Source organism: Phoenix dactylifera, chromosome 8 (assembly GCF_051530095.1).
Source record: "Phoenix dactylifera cultivar Ajwa chromosome 8, Ajwa_hap1_PhDact_Kaust_v1.1, whole genome shotgun sequence".
In the NCBI taxonomy this organism is placed as follows: domain Eukaryota; kingdom Viridiplantae; phylum Streptophyta; class Magnoliopsida; order Arecales; family Arecaceae; genus Phoenix; species Phoenix dactylifera.
In genome coordinates, this window is record NC_143197.1 from 106,957 (window position 1) to 129,108 (window position 22,152).

At 38.2% G+C, this 22,152-nt stretch overlaps 2 protein-coding genes across 5 annotated transcripts; both read left to right on the forward strand.

Annotated features, from left to right (window-relative positions):
- The first annotated feature begins 1,740 nt into the window (after positions 1–1,740).
- Positions 1,741–7,806, forward strand: PXN (Mitochondrial substrate carrier family protein). 4 transcript variants are annotated; one of them, XM_039124137.3, is made up of 11 exons: positions 1,741–2,083; positions 2,266–2,343; positions 2,434–2,508; positions 5,185–5,315; positions 5,588–5,642; positions 5,805–5,915; positions 6,320–6,388; positions 6,452–6,559; positions 6,819–6,887; positions 7,035–7,089; positions 7,352–7,806. In XM_039124137.3, the coding sequence occupies exons 1-11, from the start codon at positions 2,003–2,005 to the stop codon at positions 7,552–7,554; spliced, it is 1,035 nt and encodes a 344-aa protein (XP_038980065.1). In that variant the 5' UTR covers positions 1,741–2,002; the 3' UTR covers positions 7,555–7,806. The 4 variants fall into 4 exon arrangements, with proteins under 4 accessions (XP_038980065.1, XP_038980066.1, XP_088558296.1 ...); XM_039124138.3 differs by lacking the exon at positions 6,819–6,887; XM_088702169.2 differs by lacking the exon at positions 2,434–2,508 and having other exon boundaries at positions 1,814–2,083.
- Positions 7,807–10,814: 3,008 nt separating this feature from the next.
- Positions 10,815–21,438, forward strand: LOC103723670 (uncharacterized). The gene is made up of 5 exons (XM_039124136.3): positions 10,815–11,464; positions 12,156–12,271; positions 19,133–19,376; positions 19,663–20,853; positions 20,977–21,438. Exons 1-5 carry the CDS (start codon positions 11,105–11,107, stop codon positions 21,178–21,180), a joined length of 2,115 nt encoding a protein of 704 aa, XP_038980064.1. The 5' UTR covers positions 10,815–11,104; the 3' UTR covers positions 21,181–21,438.
- The last annotated feature ends 714 nt before the right edge of the window (positions 21,439–22,152 follow it).

Below are 22,152 nucleotides of genomic sequence, written 5' to 3' on the forward strand. Positions count from 1 at the left end.
TTTTTTTTCCGATACTAAGGGAGGCAAAAGCCACTCAAGACTTTATTAAAAGAATTGGTAGTTTCAGAGAGGATGAGTTAGAGAAAGTCGAGAGTGTGTCATATCATAACTGTAAATATTAGTTGTAACCAAACAAATCCATGAGAAAGCAAAGAAGATATCCTCTATGACAATTTTAAGAAGCATCAAAGCCTCCTGTGTCAATGAAAGGAACATTGGAGTTTGTCGTTAGGTATTTGACTAAATAGGATCATCCAGTTTTTATAGAACATATTACTAAAATACCCCTAGAAGGGGATAGGGCTAAGCGGAGCAAAAAGGGTTTTCCATGAGATGGGAAATGAAAACTATTAGCCCCACACGAGGTTTGTGAATAAGTGATTGTCTGACAATGAGCAAGGAATATCTGTCTTTCTGCTAAACAGGATCTATTGAACTCATAATTCATTAGATACTTTTTTTGAATGTCAACTAAGTATCGTAAGTAAATTGATTCCGGTTGTTCAATCATTTGATAACCACATAGAATGCAAAATCTCCCGGACAAGGAAAATTTGCTCACTAATATCCCTCCCAGCAATAAAAGCATCCTGATCTTTTCCCAACAACATAGGGAGAAACGGCTCAAGGTGATAAACTAATAGCTTAGCTCGCAGTCTATAACAAACACTACCGAAGGAAATAAGCATGCAGTCTTGCATTTTTTGTAGGTGTTGTTTCGCAGGAATCCATGCCTTAGGAAGCACATTCGTAGCATGAAAATAGAAAACTGCATTCCAAAGATCGGTGCCAACGTTATCTCGGTATTTCTTATAAAATTCAACATCAAACGATTCAAACCATCAGATGCTATAGCTTTACCGTTAGCCATGACCATGAAGTGTCTTTGGCTTCTTGACCAATGAATGGTCTAAGAAGCATCTCTATAAAAAAATTTGCTGAAGAAGGAGAAACAATTGAAACAGAGAGAGAAAAATAATTTTATTTTTCTGTTCCATCATTTTTGATACATCTCAAGGGTTATACATACTCGTGTACAGATTCCATATAAAAAAAATAATATAGGAAGGCATAGGATCATGGTAATAAAGAAAAATATTATTGACTGATATAAGTTATTATGCGATCCTTAAAATTACTCTAACAAGACCATGCTAACAAAAATCACAAACGTATCTAGAAACTGATATAATAGATCAAGAGCTGAAATAGTAGTTCAGAAGCTAATGTAATAAACCAAGTCAAACTGCTTGCAAAGCCTCTTTCTAGAATAACCTGCTGGACGAAGGGGAGGTGGAGGTCAATAAAGAAGAATAGAAAAGGGGCTAATATTTTTACACAATCTCAACCCACTACAACTTGTTTAAGCTTAATCTTCTTTTGTATGGTTAAAACCGGCTCTTTGCCTTGGGCTCTCTTCTAGGGTAAAAACCTTGCAGGAGAGAGCAAAGCATCTAGACAAATCCCTCTGTTCAACCAACGAAGAGATAAAGAGAGGCAATTCTATATGGATTTTTTTAATATACATCGTAGACGGCCGATCCTTTATTGATAATCAATTATTTGCTTTTCGCTGGAATTACGAAACTTTTTTTTGAGCAAAATACGCTGTGGCGTGAAAACTATATAAAACGAGCCGTGCCAAATTAGACGGACCGGGCCGGCCCGGCCCGTTATGGGTTTGTTGAACTAGCAATCAAGACTCACCTTTACCGTCTCCATCTTGCCACCTTCCAACTCGTACGGGTTTGTTGACCTAGCAATCGACTCGCCTTTTCGTCTCCATCTTGCCAACTTCCAACTCCCCCCTCTTGCTCTCATGAGGATATAAACCTATTCTTCATCAAAAGTATCAAAGATCGGTTCTTTCCCTCTCCTCTCCTCTTATTACCTTTGCTGTGAATGTGATCCGATCTCTCTCTCTCTCTCTCTCTCTCTCTCTCTCTCTCTCTCTCTCTCCTTCCTTTTTGTCGCTGTTCCTCGCGTGTAAGAACCGCGAGGGATGTCGGATGCTCTGATCAGTGGGTTGGCCGGCGCCGGCGGAGGGATCATCGCCCAGCTTCTCACTTACCCTTTGCAAACCGTACCCCTCTCTCTTTCTCTCTCTGTGTCTCTCTCGATTTCCCTCTTCTCTTCTCATCTCGATCTGTTAGATTCTTCTTTCCCCATCGATTCACAAAAAAAAAAAAAAGGGAAAAAGAAACAACTAGGCTAAGTTCTTGGATCAGTAGGTAGAGACTTAAACGCGATAATTTGGAATCTCAGGTCAACACTCGCCAGCAGACCGAACGCGATCCATCCGAGTCCAGCGCCCGGGATGGAACCGTACGCCAGATGTACCAGGTATCTACCATCTCCCTCCCCTTGCCTTCTCCATTTCCCATGATTACTGATATTTTTGTTCTAAATTTTGGGGACTCGTGGTTAATTTAGGTGGTGAAGCACGAGGGATGGGGGCGTCTCTACGGCGGCCTCGCGCCGTCGCTGGTCGGTACGGCGGCCTCCCAGGTGACTAGCTTCCCCTGCCTAGGCTAACATGCGCCCCCTTTTGTTGAGGAGTCCTCTCTCTCTCTCTCTCTCTCTCTCTCTCTCTCGTGCCGTGTGTCCTCCCCCGTCGCTGCGAGTGAGCGACTCACATGGTGTGGATTTGTTGCGCATAGTTAGTTTTTAGAGTCTGACTCTTCCTTTCTGCCATGGTTCTTATTTTGACCAAAAAAAAAGGTCAAATATTAATCTCCTCCCACTCCACCCTGCCCGAACGGCAGGGAGTGGGGTCCGTTTCTGTCAATCTTTACACCTCACCTACCTTCTTCAATGATACACGTTGTCACTGCTGTGATTATTTATGTGCTATCTTGGTAACTGCGGAACCAAGTTGATCCCCTTTGGCATATGGCTTAGAAGGAAATAATATGCATTTTTAGATGTTGGGCAGGCACAGGGTTCGGCTTGTTGCCAGTGTTGCTTGCGAAGTGTGATCTTGATCATGTAATCTTGAATTTCTCTACCACAACTGTGCGCCCATTAGGTGTTAATTGAGTGAAATCATGTTCGGTAATTAACCTTTTACAAGCTAAGAATGGCATCGCACAATTGTTGTTCTGGCACATGGGCTACCTTTTGTTACTAGTTAACAGGGTAGGATTCGTCTTTTTGCTTCTGATGTAGCTGGCTGTGCTCATGTTAGAGCAGTATGAGCAGCTGATGCACCAAAAAAAAAAAAGGGTAGGATTCTAAAACTTATTACGCATTGATTATGAGATACAACTTTCAAACAGTGAGGTTTTGTTTTAATAGAAAATCATTTTTATAATTGTTCTGCTAGAAATCAAGATAGAGAAAAGAAAAGAGGATAGATTCTTTTCAGTTATATATATATATATATATATATATATTCTTTTCTCAGTGGTTACCTTGTTAAGTTCATTCTACTTTCAGACAATAAGTGCTCTGCTTGCTTTGTCCTATTAAGTTGAGTCCATAATGTAGAAAAGCCAACAAAAGGATGGTGAAGGAATGAGACTGTGGTTGGAGTTAAAAGAGGTTTTGATGAGTGCTGCCCTCAGAAAATGAGAAAAGATTTTTTGAATTAGGGAAGCTAGACTCTCACAAAATCAGATATATGAAGAATGATGGACTTTTATCTCTTCCTATCTCAAGTTATTCTGATGCATAGCCATGTCCAAAGATTAGGAAATCATAGCATGTCTTTCTGAGCAAACTTGGCTTGAGATGTATGCTTTTCTGGTACAAGTTGAACAAACTAGAGTTGATATAAGAGGAGAAACTAGTTAAGAAGAGATACTGTTGTAAGTTAACATAAATTTCTGGTTTAGCAGGAAGTTAGATAGTCTTGTATAAGTAATATGTTTCCTGTTGCAGTAGGTCTGGTCGATGTGGATCTCTGCTTCATAAACAAGCTTTCAATTAACAAATGACTACATAGCAATGTAGAAGCTGCAAAGCAACCTATATGGTGGAGAAGATTAGTTGAGAATGCAGAATCTTTCAAGATAGTGGTATATTGCGCCATGACATGGTGCCATTATTATTCAGTGATTTTAGTAGTTTATGAAAGAATGAAGTGCATTGATATTTGTTACAAGTTTCAGGTTCTGTATGACAGGACATTCAAATGCCTGTATTGACAATGAATGTAACATACATAATGACCAAGTGGATGCCTTTACTATTTTACAGTCAATTAATTGAGCAGGAACTTTGAGAAAGGGTGATATTGCAGAAGATGTAGGTTGAAGGTAAATTCACATTCTACAACAGCTGTTTGATGGGAAATCAAACCAAGCTGGAGGCTGTTGAAGTTACTGGTTGATACTTATCATATTTACAAAACTCAAGGTGGCAGAACTTTAACAGCAGAACTGAGTTATCCCAAACTTAAGACCTGATACATATTGAATATGCATAAATTATCATTATTCAGGCCACTGGAAATTGCATTCTCTTTCTACACCACTCAGTTTTAGTGATTGTTGGTACTGAGTTTCCATGGGAAGAGCCAGATGTATGGTATCGGAAAGCTCATGCCTCTTATTTTCACCACAGTGTACACTTTTGGGAAGCTCCAGTGACGACATTACATCCGCTGGAGCATCTAATTTCAGCACTTTTAGAGCGAAGTCTTTGGGGCACTCTTATTATGGAGTAAACCTAAAGATTATTTCATGCCCTTGAATGACAGCTTTTTTTTTTCTTTTTGGCTAAAATACTAGACTAGTTGATCCAGAGCTTTGATTAATAAAGATATACAAGTAAGCCTCAATAAATCGAGAGGAAACCTGAAAAGAGTACTTCATAGCAATCTTGCTCTGATTAAATGGTTTATCACATGACCTGACTGTCTTGACTAAATTTGTCTCATTCCTTTGTGGTTTTAGACTTGATCTGATTACAATATTTAGTGCAGCAAAATATTGATAAATTTATGAATGGGCTATTTATATGTCATTTTAACTTATCGACTGATATTCATTCATCATTCTTTAAATCAAGACTTTCGATCAGCCGTTATGCATGGTTATGCTCTCTTCCCTACTCTTTGCATGTAATACATCCTTATGAAGTGCTTGTTTTTGCACTGGTTTGTTACCTGAAACTGCACAATGCTAATATACAGGTTTCTATTCAAGGCTTTCTTATTGAACCATCATTATTTTGGCACAGGGTGTATATTACTATTTCTATCAAATATTTAGAAATAGGGCAGAAACTGCTGCTCGTGATCGTTGGAAGAAAGGAATTGGAGATGGATCTGTTGGCATGTTCAAATCACTTGTTGTTGCTGCATTTTCCGGGTGATTAACTACACATGGATTTCTTATTTATAATATCAGTCTTGCGCCTGGAGTTGGATGTTAGTAATTCAACCATTCTGCAAATACCCAAATACTTGCTTCATAAATGGTGGATTTGTTGGCTGCAAATTCATACATGTTTGGATCAGATCCATGGGGAGCCGAAAGACCACTTTTGAGCTTGGCACCATCATTGAATGTGACTTTTTCCTTTATTAGTCAATCATGTCACATGTGATTTGCTAAGTTGCTTCATATTTTCCTGGGTGCAGATGTGTAAATGTGCTACTGACAAACCCTATATGGGTAGTAGTTACAAGGATGCAGGTGAGAGACCAGCTTAACATTACAGTTACTTATCGCATCTTTGATACTTTCTTAATCCTTTTCAGAACTGTCATGTACTCCCTGATTATGTTATTGGTAGAAATGTTTGTGGAAAACTGTTTTGCTTGGTTTTTGCTGTTAATATCTCTTGGCACCCTGCAGACACACAAGAAGACAGACAAAAAACATGTTACTCGTGCTTTGCCTTGTGTTCCAGATGAAGCAATTCAGGCTGCAATTATTGAGCCTCCATCTTACAGAACTGGCCATGTGGTATATCTTCATAGCCATGTTATTTATATATTAGATTGCTGTTTGTATGGAAAAAAGAACCTCTCATCTCTTTATCAAGTTTCTTGTTGACTTTTATGGATAGGAGAGTCGTTGTAACATCAATTGACATGCTCAATAAGTGCAATGTGCATATGGCCTTTGTGATTGGTAAATGAGCTGGAAAGTAACTAGGACTTTGTAATAGAAAAGATACTTCTCTCTTGTGAATTTAACAACTATTTGCTTAAAATGCCCTTGCGAAGTCTGTATGATACAATTTTTTTTTTTTTTCGTTTTTGAAATTGAAATGTTAGCACCAATTGCATCATGTGTGGTTCTAGCCTGCTTTCCTCTTTCATTTAGTTAAATCAGCTGTGTAGGCTGAATTAAATTAACTCAAACAGGTTCAAGAACTCTATGATGAAGCAGGACTATGGGGTTTCTGGAAGGGTGTAGTTCCTACACTGATAATGGTTGGTAAGAGAATTTGTTTAAAGTGGTAACCGGGTTAGATCGTAACTTTGAATATCCTTCAGGTCAGCAATCCTTCTATCCAGTTCATGCTGTATGAGACCCTCTTGAAGAAGATGAAGATAAAACGAGCCTCAAATGGGAAAGGCACTGATGGATTTACTGCTCTCGAGGTAGACGTCAGTTTGTCGTTAGAATATGTTGTTAGCCACTAATTCATCAAAAGAACTTGAAAATGCTTAAATATTTCTCAATGATATAATGTAAAGCTGGGTTGATTTTTTTTTTGGTTTATGAAGATCCCTTGTTGGAAGAGTTTGATTGGCTATTCATTGCATTGCAATAGAAGTCTTTATGGTTACTTTACATTTAAGGAGCCTGTTTGCTTGTTAAGCGTATGAATGTCATGATAATACAATTAGCCATGTCCAGATTTTTCTTCTTGGAGCTGTTGCCAAACTTGGAGCTACTGTTGTTACATATCCCCTCTTAGTGGTGAAGGTGACCTATCTTTAATTTTGCTGATTTGTAGATTGACTAATCCCAGTTCTTTTTGTTTCCTATGCCAAGTATATTGCTATAGCTTGAGAATCATTCCACCTTGTTGGAGTTTCAGTTTCAGTATTATGATATGTTGTTTTATTTCAGTCAAGGCTTCAGATGAAACAAGGACATGATGATGACAAGAGACATCAGTATAAAGGTCTTATACCATCTCAAGAATACAACCTTTTAAATTAAGTGATGAATTAACATTTTCTTGCGTCCGCTATATGCCAAAAGAACCAGTTAAACTTTTTCAGAATCTTACTTGTCTTAGTTTCATCACTACAAAATGATTCTCATTTTTTTTTGTTCGTGTCGAGTATTACATTCTAATGCGGTTGCTCCTTTACTTGTATGATTTTTCTTTTTATTTTTATTTATTTATTTTATTTTTGGGGGGCTGGGTGGAGGGCATGCAGGTACATTTGATGCAATCACAAAGATGATCCGCTATGAAGGCCTGTCAGGTTTTTATAAAGGAATGAACACAAAAGTTGTGCAGAGCGTTTTTGCTGCAGCTGTCCTGTTTATGGTTAAGGAGGAGCTGGTGAAGGCAGCTCGTTTTCTGGTGACTGGAGAACTCAGATCGATCAACAATTCAAGATCAAAGGCACGTTCGTAGTTTTGCTTACTTTTTCTCTTTTTGCATTTTCAAATAGCAGCCAAGGGGAGCCATTTTTCAGCCAAAGTTCTATTACAAGAAAATCAATGACTGTGATGAGCCCTCAATAAAGAGGCAAACAAAATAAATTTGCTTCCTGTGGCGTTACATGATTACGTGATTGATTGTAATTGAGTTCCTAGAAATCAGAAAATCTTAGGATGGAGAAGCATAGTGAAACATTGAGATTAAAAACACACTTCAGTTTCTGCACGGCTTCTTTCTTGCTGGTTTATTTCATTAAGAGGATTTCTGTCTGCTGGCTCCATTCCATTTCTTTCAGCAAGGCTACAGCCAAGTACCGGTTGTCTCATTCGTGATTTCCGGTCATCCCTTGACGAGAACACAACGAATATGCTAATTCCATAGATCTTCTTATACAACATTAAATAAAATAAAGAAAGGTAAAGAAAACTCATAAATGTAGGAATGTAATGAAATTGAGGAAGAGATCCAGATGTGCGTTGCATTGCAGTGAAAATCGGCTAATGTGCAAGGTGAATTTATAGCTGATTGCTTAGCCTACTAGCTGAGGTTCTGGGGTGCGATCGCTCTGACGGGAATGCAAGACTGGGGATTGATTATGAGTCCAGGACAATATCCGGCACCTTATTCGGTTCTCCAGGTGTAAAGAATCATATATTTGGTTTATAGTTATCCAACATTTAGCTGGTGCACTTTATAGCATTTAAAACAAAATGTATATGAATGATGTAGGAAATAAGCCCATTTTATTATTGATCAAATAATCATTTTCTTCCACAATCAAGTCGTTGTCTGTAGTTGCATTTTTTACTCTTCCTCCTTCGGTCCTTCACTCTTCCCTCCTCTTCCAAAAAAAAAAAAAAAACCAAACAAGCATGGAGTCCTGGATTAAAATAATAATAATAATAATAATAATAATAATAATAAAAAAAGAAGGAAGGAAGACGAAAATGCTGCCATCCATCTCCCTCTCCCCCTCCTCCTCCTCCTCGATCTTCCTGGCTGCCGTCTCTCTGCCTTTCTCCCTCGAGCCTGGTCCGAGCTGGCCGTCCTCCCGGTCCTCTCCTTCTCCGCCTTTCCCTCGATAAAGGTCCTTTGGTTTACAAAATAGAAAAGCAAACTTCAATATCATAAAGATACATTTTGATTGGCTAATATAGTCCCAGCACAGTTGCTATAATCTGTTAGCCAACTTCCATATTCAAGCATCCATCTCTATCAAACAGATGTAGCAAGATGACAATAAGTGCCAGTTTGCTTATCATTCAGCTTTTCCAAGTCCAAGAAGGTGAACGAATTACTCATTTAATATGTTTGTATTATCAGATATAACCATGCAAAGAATTTAGGACTGCTAACCACAGCCATCTTATTTTAATTCGACAAAGCCAAACAATTACTTTTTTCTTTCTGCAAAGTTGTAATGATTTGTAGTTATCACTTATGACCACCCAATTTGTCATCCTTAAATGATAAGGTACAAGTCTAATAACTTCATTAGTCCTGCACACTCAGATCACAAGATGAAAAACACTCAAAATGAGGATCACGTCATAAGAATGAAAACCATAAGAAACACAGATATTATAAAAGTTTGCTAGAAGGAGCCACGCAACTCATTAGAACAGTACCAGTTCACCTTTCAACTGTTCTTTGTTCTGCTCATTATTCTGAGCTTTCTCCATGATCTGCTGTAATGAGGAGAGGATCCCTCCTGATCTCTTGTACCTGACTAAAGCCGATGCCCATGAGACAATTAAGTTTAGAATTTAATGGGGTTCGCCCTCTCTAATTACCAAAAAAAACCCAGCAACTAGTCTTCAAGGACTCGATTTAAACAATTAGAGAGAGAGAGAGAGAGAGAGAGAGTATAAGAAATAGATAGAACAAATGGAAGAGATGTAAGATTGAACCAGGATATATTGAGGTCTTGATAAACATCAATTTCCTCTCACCCAATCATCTCAGATCCTAGGTATTCAGAGCCCACTCCCATTTGTTTGCTACTCCGCAAAACTAGGCTGGAAGGCTTTGTATCCCGGATCAGAGAGCTTGGGGAGTATGAGTACGAGGCCCTAAATTAGGGGATAAGGCTAATGCTCTTTTGATGTTACAAGCATTTCTGAGTGGTTGAAGCTTTGGTATGGCAGCCAGGTTGTAGAAGGTCAAAAGAGAAATTTGATAGCAAGGAATGTTATAAGTGATGCTAACAAATATAAAACTATTAGAGTCGAAGAATTTACACCTGGTTTCTCCTTGCAAAAGTTCTCGTAAGTCCTTTGAAACTTGGTGTTTGTCAGAGTACTCTCGCCCTCTTTTTTTTTTTTTTGCAGGTCAATACACCATCATTGACTGAAATTTAAATGTTAAGATTCCTGATAATGACATTCCTTTATCTACTTTATAACCCAACAAACATTTGCAATGAAACAGGTGAGGCTTGCGCCCCTCTCTCTCTCTCTCTCTCTCTCTCTCGCTCTGTGCGCGCGCGTGCGAGGATCTCCAGAAAACTTTTCCTGCCCATGAAAAAAATAAAGTAACATTATTAAATTTTGCGGTTTTTGGATTCCATTAGAAGTTGAGCAAAAGTTTATGATCAAGTGCATGAGGCATGTACTAACAATTACATTGTGTGCCCATTAACAGCACAGTGTGAACTATTTCGAGAACCACATAGTTTGTTCTTCGGGAAATCAAAATTGTCATCAGACTAAGAAAACATTAGAAGGATTTCAAGTTCATCAAACTATAACTACTAAAGAAGATATGCTAATGCTTCTTTGTACCTTCCTTCACAATTTTGGAATTTTTACCCCAAACATAGCTTGAATCTCCAAAGCTACACTGTTGTTAAAGGAGATATTAGCTACAACTTATGATCAGCAGAAAAAAAGAAAAGAAAGAAGAGATGACTTATATTGTGTAGAAGTTTTGCACATATGTTGAATAGAAGAGATGTCACAAACACACACACACAGACCCCCACACACACACACATATATATATATATATATATATATGTATATACTCCATGGTCGTTTGCACAGTGGTAGAGCCACACCTACCAGGTGTTAGCTAGCATCCTACCCTATCCTATTGCTCCTGTTGCGATGCAAGTTCATCCGGGCCCAGAACCAATCGCGGAGCTCACGTTCGAAGGCGAGGGCAGGGGTCGACGGCGCGGTGCGGATCTGAACCGGCATAAAAGCCTAATTCTATAAACTTGCCTCAAATCCGAAGGACCCCGTCTATTTTTATGGACGGCTCGCACTTGGATTGTCCATCTTCCCCTGCCCGGCTCTTTCCCTGACCTCGATCGGGTTTCCTCTCGCTCCTCCCCCACCCCACCCTGCCGCCAAGGCCAAGGCCCTCCGCCTTTCTCCTCGCTCGCTCGCTCGCTTTCTGTCTCTGCCTCCGGGGTTTGCTGATCTCCAAGAGTCTCGTTGGGCGCTTTTTCTTGCACTAGTCGAGGCTAGGCTAGGGTTCGCGATCGAATTTGTTTTCTTTTGTTTGTTAATTTTCGGCGATGGCTCCTCTACGACGGAAGGAGGGTTTTGGTAAGACCGAGGGGGCCGAGGGTTCGGATCGGCCCCTGGGCGGCGACTCCTCCGATGAATTCGTGGAAATCGAAGAATCCCGATCCCAAAGGAGAAAGAGAACCCCTGGTGGTCTCACCGAGAGGTTGAGGGATGTTCTCCGAGGTGAATCGGATGGGGATCTGTTGCTGGAGCGGAGGGATGTGGAGAGCGGGGTGTTGCAGTGGCTCCGTGCTCTGGATCTCCAGGTTCTTGGTGCCTGCCGTGCCGATGAGAGGCTCAGGCCCCTGCCGAAACTCAACGTCTCGACCGGCGCTGCTGAAGACCGGATCACTACACAGCTAAGCCAGGTCTGGTTTTTCTCGTGCTACCTATATTTTCGTAAATTGTTTTGTTCACTATTTTTCGCGTAAGAATCTTGCTTTGGCTTTTTTATTTACATATCTTATTCTAATCGTAATTTTCGTTATCTGATCACACCGACAAGTTAATGGATTGTATTTAATATATCGGGAACATCATCTGATAGATAGGATATGGAGGAAAAAGGTAGGCTAAGGTACTCGTTCTAGCTTATTTTTTATGTATTCAAAAAGGGCTAAAACATGCCCTGTATTTTAGCGATGGCTTAGTTTGTTTTTTTCTTTTTTTTTGTGGGAAAAAACAACTTTTGTCATGATGGTTTTTGATGGGCATATTAGTAAACTCTAGTTTAGACTGGTTCATTGTAAACACCTGGAATAATCATCTTTCAAGCCTGCTCATGATTGTATTCTTTTGAGTTGGTTATCGTTTTGATTTTTGACCTAAAGCATCATCTTTACTTTCTGAGATATGCAAAATGTGAGAAGACTTGTTATTTGCTTCCACATGCGGATGAGCAATATTTGCAGATCGCTTTTTCGCCCCTTTGTTTTCACCTCGAGACTCTGGCAGTTCATTCTTTGCCTCTATCATAGAATATATTATGCTGTATTTTTTTTTTTGGGTTTGTTGGTTGTCCTATTGTATTTTGATTACTTACTTCTTGATACTGACCAGCATTTTGAAGTGTCAGAAGTTGGAATGCTAGCCAGGTGTTTGTGCACTCCACTGGTTTCTATTCGTGTAGGAAAGGTTAACAAACAGGGGATCCTTCTATATCCAACTTCAACTAGGTAATCGACATTACTCGATTGCAGTCATCTCATATCTCGTGACTTGTTACTCTATTATAGTGACTTGTTTATCCATCTTGTATCCTATTGTTTAAAGCTAATTTTCATGTTTTATGGTTTCATGAAGAACTTTTTTTACTACTATTGCAAAACTTGTCCATGTTCCTCCTTCTTCTGCTTCTGCTTCTTTCTTTTTTTGGGTTCATCTAGCTCTTATTCATCAATCAGTTCACAACTTCACATGGCGATATGCATAATATGTACATAGGAATAAGACATTATATTACTTGCATGAAGTAGAAATAAGTAACCGATGGCAAAAGATTGCCTTATATGAGTATCTGTAAAAAGGTTTACAAACAAATTTACAGACAAATGGTAGCATATTGATAATTTATTCTGTACATGGAGCATCAAATTATTTTAATATTTATATATTTGCATCACTTCATTTATCCTCTCTTTTCTTGCAGTGTTTTTTATGTTCCCATGCAGGTCAGTTCTTCTATTGTATAATGCTGCACATCATTTAATGCTCCCTTTAAATGCATGAAAAATAGAAGGAAAAAAAAATATTTGATCTAGATTTTGGTAATTGCGTAGTTTCAAGCCTAAAAATGATTGAACCTATGCGAGGTACTCTCTATCTATCTTACAGCTCATCTTAGAATTGATAATTGCATGAAACGATTTATATCTTTCTAGTAACATTCTAGCAAAATTATTAGTGACAATTACATCTTTGAAAGATAAATTAAAACTTTATACTTTCTTGAGATTTTTTTTTTAACCATAGAACAGTCATCAAGATTCAACTGTAGTGTTAGACACAAGCAAGACAAGAAAAGTAAGCACCAATAGGGGTCCACAAGAGGGCTACCTAATGGCAACTCACAAAGTGTAGTTAATTGATAGATGAGAAGCTGAGATTCTTCTCTTCTGTGATCAGTTCATTCTCTTTCTTCACTCTTTCTACCATTGCAATACCAGCTAATCCTGATGAGAAATGAAAACCCATTGATATTGTCAGTTTACTTGCTAAATACTTTTTCTAACCAATCATGCCATGAATGCTAATATGATTCTAACTTGATGTCTTCTAAGCAGGAAAAGATCTAATGAAGTTTGTTCCATGCCAATTTTCACCTTGTACTTAGAGTAGGTTTCACCTAGCTTTGCTTTATGAAGTACCCAAACTCAAGTTTTGCTTAAATTGGCTCCTATACCTTGAGACATTAATTTAGGGTGCTATTCAAAATGAAATTGTCATTGCAAAACTGACCACGAGAGAGTTCTTGTTTACCATCAAACTATCCTATATTTTATATTATAGACACCTATGTTGCATTTTGGGTCAATCAATATCATCTATACTATTTCTCAACATAGTGATGATTGCTTGTGCTGTATGGATAACCCCATGTATTGCTCGGTGGCTAGAAGATTGTTTCTAGTTGAGAGCAACTCCTAGTGGGATGGCGAGTTTCGTGTTGGGATGGGGCATTATCCCAAGTGTTAGGATAGGGCAAGATTGGATGGGGATCAAGACAGGACAGGACATCCACCATCCCAATTGTTGGGATCTGGTGTGCCCCATTCAACAAAAAAACTGGGATGGCCCCATTCCACCGGATTTAAATAATTGGTTGAGATTTGAAATTAAATCCTTCTAAAAATTTTAAGTATAGTTCACCCCAATAAAAAAAATAGCAGCATTGAACATAAATTTTTTTGGTTTATCTACACTAATAATCTCTTTAGTGAATTATTGCGAAAATGTTGATACATTTCTTCTTGTAGGGAACAAACATCTCTTTCCTGTAGAGGACAATGAGATAGATCTATATTCATAATCTATCTACTCACAAGAAATACTGATGATTCTTCTTGTGAGAACATCTTATCGCTATTGCATCTGAAATCCTTTATGCAAAGCCTTATGCGACATGCTACGGGGAAGTCTCAGATGCTATAAAAATCCTTAAAATGACGTACCATTGCTTTCTCCTTTCATTAGATTATGATAGACTCTTTTTGACTAGTCTAATTCAATGTGGCTCTTCAACATGCTTAAATACATAGCTTATTAACTCCAAGTTCAATCTACTGCTCATTTTGTTTGCTAGCGAACTCTAATCACATTTTTCCATTTTGAGGAATATAGTCATCACATAGCTGTATGGAGAAAGAAGTAAATAAGCAAATGGGTGTTGCCCTCTATCCTTTGCCTTTCTTTGTTCCATCTTGATATAAATCTTGACATAAATGATAATTTTATACAACTTGGGCTTCGCCTTGTATATCCACCAGTATTACAATTATAACATGTATAAACAATTCATAGGTTTGAAGTTGACATTTGGTAAGAACCAATTACAGTTAGTGGAGTGCTACACTACTCTAAATATCTACAGATTCTTTTCCTATGATTTTTTTATGGCCGTTTGATCCAATTGGTTGGATCGAATTTATCCACCGGCAACCGGTTGCTGCGGTTTCGTTCATGATTTGTGTGGTAATATTGTTGAAGTGAAGGGGTGTCATCAAGGTCCTTCATCCCCCTCAACGTTGATTGCTGTTGGCGAGGTAGAATCTCATGGTGATCCTATCAAATTGTCCTCGAGATCGAGTCCAGCGGCACCAGCTTGATGGTTTCCAGACCCCCATTATCGCCTACTCATCCAGGAGATGCATTGGATTTGGCCTATCGAATCGGGGATCCGCCAGATTGTGTCCTTCGCCGCCGTTGCCGCATTGACAAACTCTGTCTTTAAGATCAAGTCCAGCAATGTCGAAGGGTCGCAAGGATGTGGCAGTAGACACGTAGCGGGGCAAACAACTCTCTGGGAAGGGGAAGCACTGCTCGATCTTCATTGAACCACAAAGATTGCTGAGATGCCCCATGCTTGCCATGCCACATCATGTCAGTGATGATGAACAGGGTGGACATGAAAGGTGGAGGGGAAGGGATTGGAGGAAGATTGGATCAATGGGTGGAGGAGAGGACTAGGGCGAGGGAGAAAGGAGGAACCAGTCGGTCCTGCTAAAGCACTGGCCAGTTGCAAGGATCTCTTTTATATTCACTTTAGGACACATCCACCACCAAACTTATTTATTTTTTATTCACGTCAGGACATGTTGGGGACTGACCAAACCTTTTATCACAACAGCTGGGATTACAAAATAAAAATTTCAATAAATTTGCAACTGGTATCAGCCATTTCTTCTTGTTTTTCTTTTATCCCCCTCACAAGGCAACAGTGAAGATTGATTCTAACTTTTTCAATATGTGTGTGTGTGTGTGTGTGTGTATGTGTGTATGTACATACACATACACACACATACACACACACACACATATATATACATACATATGTATATGTATATATCTATACATATATATATACACATATACATACATATGCATATATATGTGCATACATACATACATATGTATATATATGTATGCATACGTATATATATACACATATGTATATGTATGCATACACACACACACACATATATAAGGGCTCTCTCTCTCTCTCTCTCTATGTCCCCCTCTCCCCCTCCCTCTGTCTCCCCTCACCCTGCTTTCTCTTATATTTTGAATAAATTTATTAACCATAAGATGGTCAAATGATGTTTCTTTGATGCATAGAGACGATATTCTTTAGAATGAGATTTTCATTATCCAGGTTTTCCTTTGGAACTGTATTAAGTAGGACTTTTTAGATGGACATGACCATAAACTTAAGATGGAACTGGTCTTTGCCACCATGCCACATTGACGGAAATCAGTACTATGATATTGGCCGGCGATAGGTTCATGATTCTATATTTGGATGTGTCATTTTCATTCTTACCTAGAAAATTAATAGTTGGTGTGATAGGACATTCGAGAAGTTTCTTTAATATTATAATTCCTTTACGAGCAATGGATCTCTGCAATTATTGTTTGTGTGACTGTTAGTTAATTAGACTTATGGGATTTACTTGTAGCTAGCTTATTGATAAAGATGCAATATTTGGTTGAACCTTTTTTCACCAAATTTTAGTTCAAAATTACTGTAAATGGCTGGAAAATGTATCCTGTATTTGTCGTCGTTTACAAATGGTTGCAGGATTCTATATTTCAGCTTATAAGTGACATCACTTTTCATCCTTCCAAATAAATATATCTTTTGATTTGTAGGTAAAGTGGGCGTGTGTGATGTTCTGTTAAGATCTCTGATTTATGAGGAAAAGAAGGTAGTTTCTTTCATAGCTCTGTGGTATATTGCTTTGCATGATGATTCCTATCCCATCTCCTCATGGTTTAGATGGGACAAGCCTTGCTAATATCTTATAAATATAATAATTATTTAGAAGCTTTACCTGCTTAACTTTCAGACAGGCTCAGAAACGTATGCCATTTTGTTTTTATGAAATATGCTGTTTCAATTGCATTGGTGTATCCTTTATAGTATCGATTTTTTTTTCCTTTTATCTTTTACATGGTTCATATTCTTATGTATTTGTGTGAATTAACTTCCAAATGTGCTTAAGCGTTATTTCTCTGTGATGAGTTAATTGTTGCAGAATGCTTTCTGTTCTAAACAATTGCCAGATTCTCGTGGTTGGACTCATTCTAACAAACTATCAGTTTCACCTTTTATCCTTGGTGGTTCTGTTGTTTTTAAAGCAGATACCTGTGGCAAATGATTAGTGAACTTAGTCTGTTTTCAATTTGTTCATTTTTTTGCTGAAGGATGTAGGTACAATTAATAAAATTTCTCACTTATAGCGGGTTAGTCTAAGCTCTTTAAATTCTGGCTTCTATATGTTGCAATCATGCCTATGAGCTGTCCAGAAGCAAAAGCCTTTTTTCCGTGCAGATATTTAATGGGTAAACAGTGGTGTATTTTATAGAAAAGGAAAATGGTTATATTTTTAGATGATCCAGATTAGTTTACGTTCTGCATTATCAAACATAAATGAAATAACTGTCAATGGTATATATAAAGAATTTTTTGACTATCAGATGCATGCATTCATGCATGCATGCAAATTTTTGTTGGTTTTATTCTCATGCAATTTTAAACCTGAATTTGGTGTATTATTTTCTTTGAAAAAATCCTACTCTTGGATTCATATATTCAAATTAATTAATCCATTACTTCTATATAGAGGACTATCTAGCTTATTTTGTTACCTGAGAAATATATGACATTTCTTGGATGGGCTTCTATTGTCTTTCCATTATATGTTTTTTATTTACATAATTTGAATAAGCTGTTTTAATCTGATAATTCATGTGGGAAGAACCATTATTTAGCGGTTTCACTTGGATTATAGCATTAATCTCACGTCATCAATCTTTACATTGCTATATACAATTAATTTGTAACTTGATTGGCATTCTATTCGTTGTCGGTTCACATGTCTTATTAGAAGTCATTTGGTCTAAGTCCCATGTTTTCCATTGTTTGGTAGTTTGTAAATGTGTGATGCATTCACTACCATGTCTTTCTTACATGTCTTCTTATGAACTTTTTCTTCTGGAGGTCAGACTGATTAATGAAGTTCAATCTAGTCTGTAGTTTTCATCTTGTAATCTAATATTACTTTGTTATTTGATTGGTGAATTTTAATTTGGCAAATTGAGTATTGGTTGCTTAACTCCTGAGAAAAGTGGGCATCAATTTTTGCCAAGTTCGAGGTATTACTCTGCAAGTTTTGCAGATATGGGTTTTCATAATTTTGGTTATTCTATGTTTCTAATGTTATTTGTGTTTTTCAGGTCTTTTTTATTCAATGACCCTCCCCCCCCCCTCCTCTTCCCTCTTGTTTTTTCGAACTCAGAGTGCTTATTCTACTTTTTTTTTCTTTTCTTGTTTTGGATTTGATTTTTTTTTTGTTTTCTTTTTTTTTTGACAAGAAAAAGTTCTCATGATTGGATCTGTCTATATAATGTGTACCCTTTTTATACTTGAATCTTTTTACAGTGTCCAAGATCTTACATTTGACTTAATTGGGAGTTACATATTGTTGTGCTGTTCCTGGGTGAACTTTCCTACTAGGCATCTGTAATAGTTACTATTTTTGCTGTAGTTACCATATTAGTGTTGATTCTGTTATGCTTATTGAGGACGGTCATTCCTTGCACAGGTTTTCCCCATATTTTTATGAAATCTGAAATTGAGTTTGAACAAACATTTGATTTCTTGTATCTAATTTTCTAATTGATTTTTTACCATCCTATGGGCTAACTTGGTTCAGCATTTACAAGCTGGATTATGCATAGTGATTGATGATTTCAGAAAGATAATGATCATGGCATGAACTGCTGATTTAAGCACAATCTAGATAATGTTCTTTCTGTGATGATGCAATGTTAATAGTTGGTGTTGCATTTCAATGAAGAACTAATGCAAGAGATTGTATATAATGTTGTCCTAAAGCTTCAGAACCTCTTTCAGGCAATACGCTGGATTTTTTTTCTTTACAGCATTTATGTTATTCATTCCGTTGAACCTGCTTTTTTTGAGATAATAGTAGCATCATGTTACAATACTGCCTTATAAGTGGGAGTCATAATTCTGGGTGCATCAAGGAACATGTTTGCACGGTTGATTGAGAATTTTCTTTTTTTTCTTTTCCATGTACATTTAAGAGAAATATTTGTGTTCAGTTTGTCTTATGCATTGAATTGTATGTTTTATTTCATCCTACATATTTTTATTCTTGCAAGTGGTTGAGGTTTTGAGAATTTTTACTGTCCAAATACAATATTTGTTTTACGCTAGCAATTTAGCAACCCATTGAACTCTATATTTTGTTGTTGAAAGCTTCTAAGCTCTAATTTGTTTCTTTTTCACACAGGGGACGTTTGAATCTTACTCTCCTGCCTTCGTCTAAAATGCACTTCTCATTCACTGGGGATGATGGTTGTACTGAGAGGCTGGCTGTAGTGAGCATTGACTCTGACAGCTCAGATGTGATAATTGAGGAAATATCTGCTGATAGTTCTAGTCGGTGCTTCCTGGTAAAGCTTCCAGGATCTCTAGTCTTGTACTATTGGTGCTCAGAGAAGTCAGAGATCTATGGAAAGGAGTTGCTTGCAAAGGTTTGTTCCATGATCTGGATCCTGAAAATCTTTGCACATGTCAAAACAATGATATAATGTAGCATTTTGAACATTCTGGTAGAGTAGAAAGAACTTTGCTTCTTTTCTGATTGGTAGTTTTATGTAACTTTCCCTTGTCTCAGAAAGAAGTCATTAAGCATTGCTTGTAATATTGTCAGTCCGTTGGTTGTTTCTTGGTTTGTATCTGTGGAGTGTATGATAGGATGATATTTCTGTAATGTTGTCTTCTGGGATATTCTCATGTCTTGTCTTATCTATGCTGCAGATGAAAGACTTTCTAAGAAGGAAACCCACTTTATCCCATTTAACTGGAATATCTGAGTCTCGCATTAATTCTTTTGCAACTCATCTTCGGGCATATCTTCTTGCATCGTCAACCATTGCAGAAGCTAATTCAACTGCTTCATCAAACAATTTGCTGAGTACTTCCAGTCCACTTGAGTCTGATTCCCAGTTCTCATCTATGGTTTCCAAGTCTTCCCAATTCCGTCCGAGAGCAGCCCATACGGCAAGGGTGCATCCTTTTCACCAAGGCAGTCTTAGTCCAAGATCAAGCACTTTCAAGGATGGGATTCTGAGAACCTTGTCTTATATAAGGAGCGGGGCCGGAGAGAAACTCAAGCAGCATGGGGAGAGCCATCTCAGCTTATCGGCCATCAACATCCAACAAGTTCCTTCAATTCCCACATGTGCAGCCAATGCCCTACCCACCAAACAATGTGAAGATGACAATTCCAGTGTCAGTGGATGCTGTGGCTCTTTGCCTCGTTCCTCGCCTGATATGCCTTGTTTAGCCTCCTCTCACTCGTCATTTAATCCTTTATCAATATATCTTCCTCCATCTCAGGTTCCTATTCCAAGCTCTCTGTTCACACCTTATTATTGCTGGTGCCCCCCCTCCCCCTCTTCGCTAGAGTATACTGTAACCCCACCGTGTCTGCCATCTGTATCTACTGAATCTTTACCTCTGCCACCTCTGTCTTCATTGTTGCCGGCTGCAGGACTGCCAATTTCAGTTCAAACAAAAATGTCTGTGGATGCTGCTGAGCTTACCTCGTTGAACTTCCCAGCTCTTTTCCCTGATCCGCTTGTTGGCCTCCCACTTCCTGTGCCCTCACTGGTTACCTTGCCAAATTCACAACAAATTCCTACTTTTACACCATTCATCTCTGATCCCATTGTGCACATTCCAGTAATTGATGTTTGCTCCTCTGGACAGGGTTACCTTGTTAGTGCTGGACCTGCTATATCATCAGCCATTCCACCTTTGTGTCCGAGTCTTGTAAATCCTCTCATACGCGACAGTGAATCACTGGCGGAGAAGAGCGCCAGGGAAACACTTCGAATGCTTATGGCCTCAGCACCAACACCAACGACCCCTCAATTAATGAACGTACTGCCTGCAGTCCTGCCTGCAGTCTTTAGCAGTGTGAATGAGAATTTTCCTTGCACCGATGTGAGTTTATATGGAAGTCCTTTACCCTTCTTATTGATGTACATAATTATTTTAGTTGGGATTGGTAGTGGTTTCTCCGTAGTTTTCAAGTCATCACTGATTTATATGATTTGTATTTCGAAGGTAAAAAAACACGGTGCAGTAGCTGCTGGTTGTGGTCCATTTCTTTGTAACAGGACTCTAGCTATTGATACTGTTGGAAGCAGCGTATCCTCCTCAGTGGGGTTGTATCCCTTGGGGAAAGGGGTTGTTGATGAAGGTGGCAGTGCTAAGACGGCGAATCAGGAAGAAAGCAGCGACAACAATTGCAGCCTGCCAAAGAGTTGAAGTTCATGAGCGCAGAAATCAGTCAGAGTGTGGCAACTTGTCATCAGATTGACAGGGCTATGTTGTTTGAGGATATGGTTGATCATTGTGCAGTGTACATGTGAATAGTTCTGAGGGTAGTTGGAAGAGGCGATGAAGCCTCTTTCCTTTGTTTCGTCCATCTCGGTCAAGATAAGGCCATTTATGAGAATTTGTAATTGACCGACTGGAATCCTTCTCTTTTAATGATGCAATTAATTTTGATTCTTGTGGCTATAATTCTTCAAATTTTTCTTCTGCTGTGAGGTTTGATAAAATTCGAAGATGGTAACAAAGCTTGCAAACCTGTCCTAGCACTTCTTTGGGTCTGACCCATCTGCAAACCCCATTGACTATTGTTTTTAGGTAATCTTTCTTGTAACTATAATCCACCGCTGTACTGCATCTTTTAAATTGTGAAGTTGCTTGTGGCAAACCTAGTATTTGAGCTGGGCGTGGCTATACTTTCTAAGGTAACATTCCTGAGAATATGTATAAAAGTAAATAATCAATATCAGAAAAAAAATGTAAATATCATGAAATTCCATATCTAGCACTACTCAAATAAACTGGTATATACATGTACATAGTATATTTTATCAAATAACCATTCTACTCAAAAATAACATATTATATATCTTTAAAATAATAATTCTATTCAACAATAATATATCAAATAATAATTTACCTGTCATTTTCTAAATAGGAAGATTCAGATTCGGTAATAATTATGTTTTTGGTTTTGAACTATCTACGATCATGTTTCAGCCTATGATTAATAAATCAAAGTTTCATGCTTTTATCCATGACAGGCAATATATAACACCAGGCTTCAGAGGTGGTGGCAAACCATAATGTCACGCTTTTACTCGTAACTGGATATCTATAATACCATGGTTTAGTCTGTGCCGGCAAATTATAGTTTCATGCTTTGCCCCTGACCGGTAATCCATA

Bases quoted from the DNA above. Each gene is read 5' to 3' on its own strand.
- LOC103723670 (XM_039124136.3), top strand. From the start codon at position 11,105: ATGGCTCCTCTACGACGGAAGGAGGGTTTTGGTAAGACCGAGGGGGCC. The intron at 11,465-12,155 runs GTCTGGTTTTTC...GATACTGACCAG, and splicing joins TCACTACACAGCTAAGCCAG to CATTTTGAAGTGTCAGAAGT. The intron at 19,377-19,662 runs GTTTGTTCCATG...TCTATGCTGCAG, and splicing joins GAAAGGAGTTGCTTGCAAAG to ATGAAAGACTTTCTAAGAAG.
- PXN (XM_039124137.3), top strand. From the start codon at position 2,003: ATGTCGGATGCTCTGATCAGTGGGTTGGCCGGCGCCGGCGGAGGGATC. The intron at 5,916-6,319 runs GTATATCTTCAT...TAACTCAAACAG, and splicing joins CTTACAGAACTGGCCATGTG to GTTCAAGAACTCTATGATGA. The intron at 6,888-7,034 runs GTGACCTATCTT...GTTTTATTTCAG, and splicing joins ATCCCCTCTTAGTGGTGAAG to TCAAGGCTTCAGATGAAACA.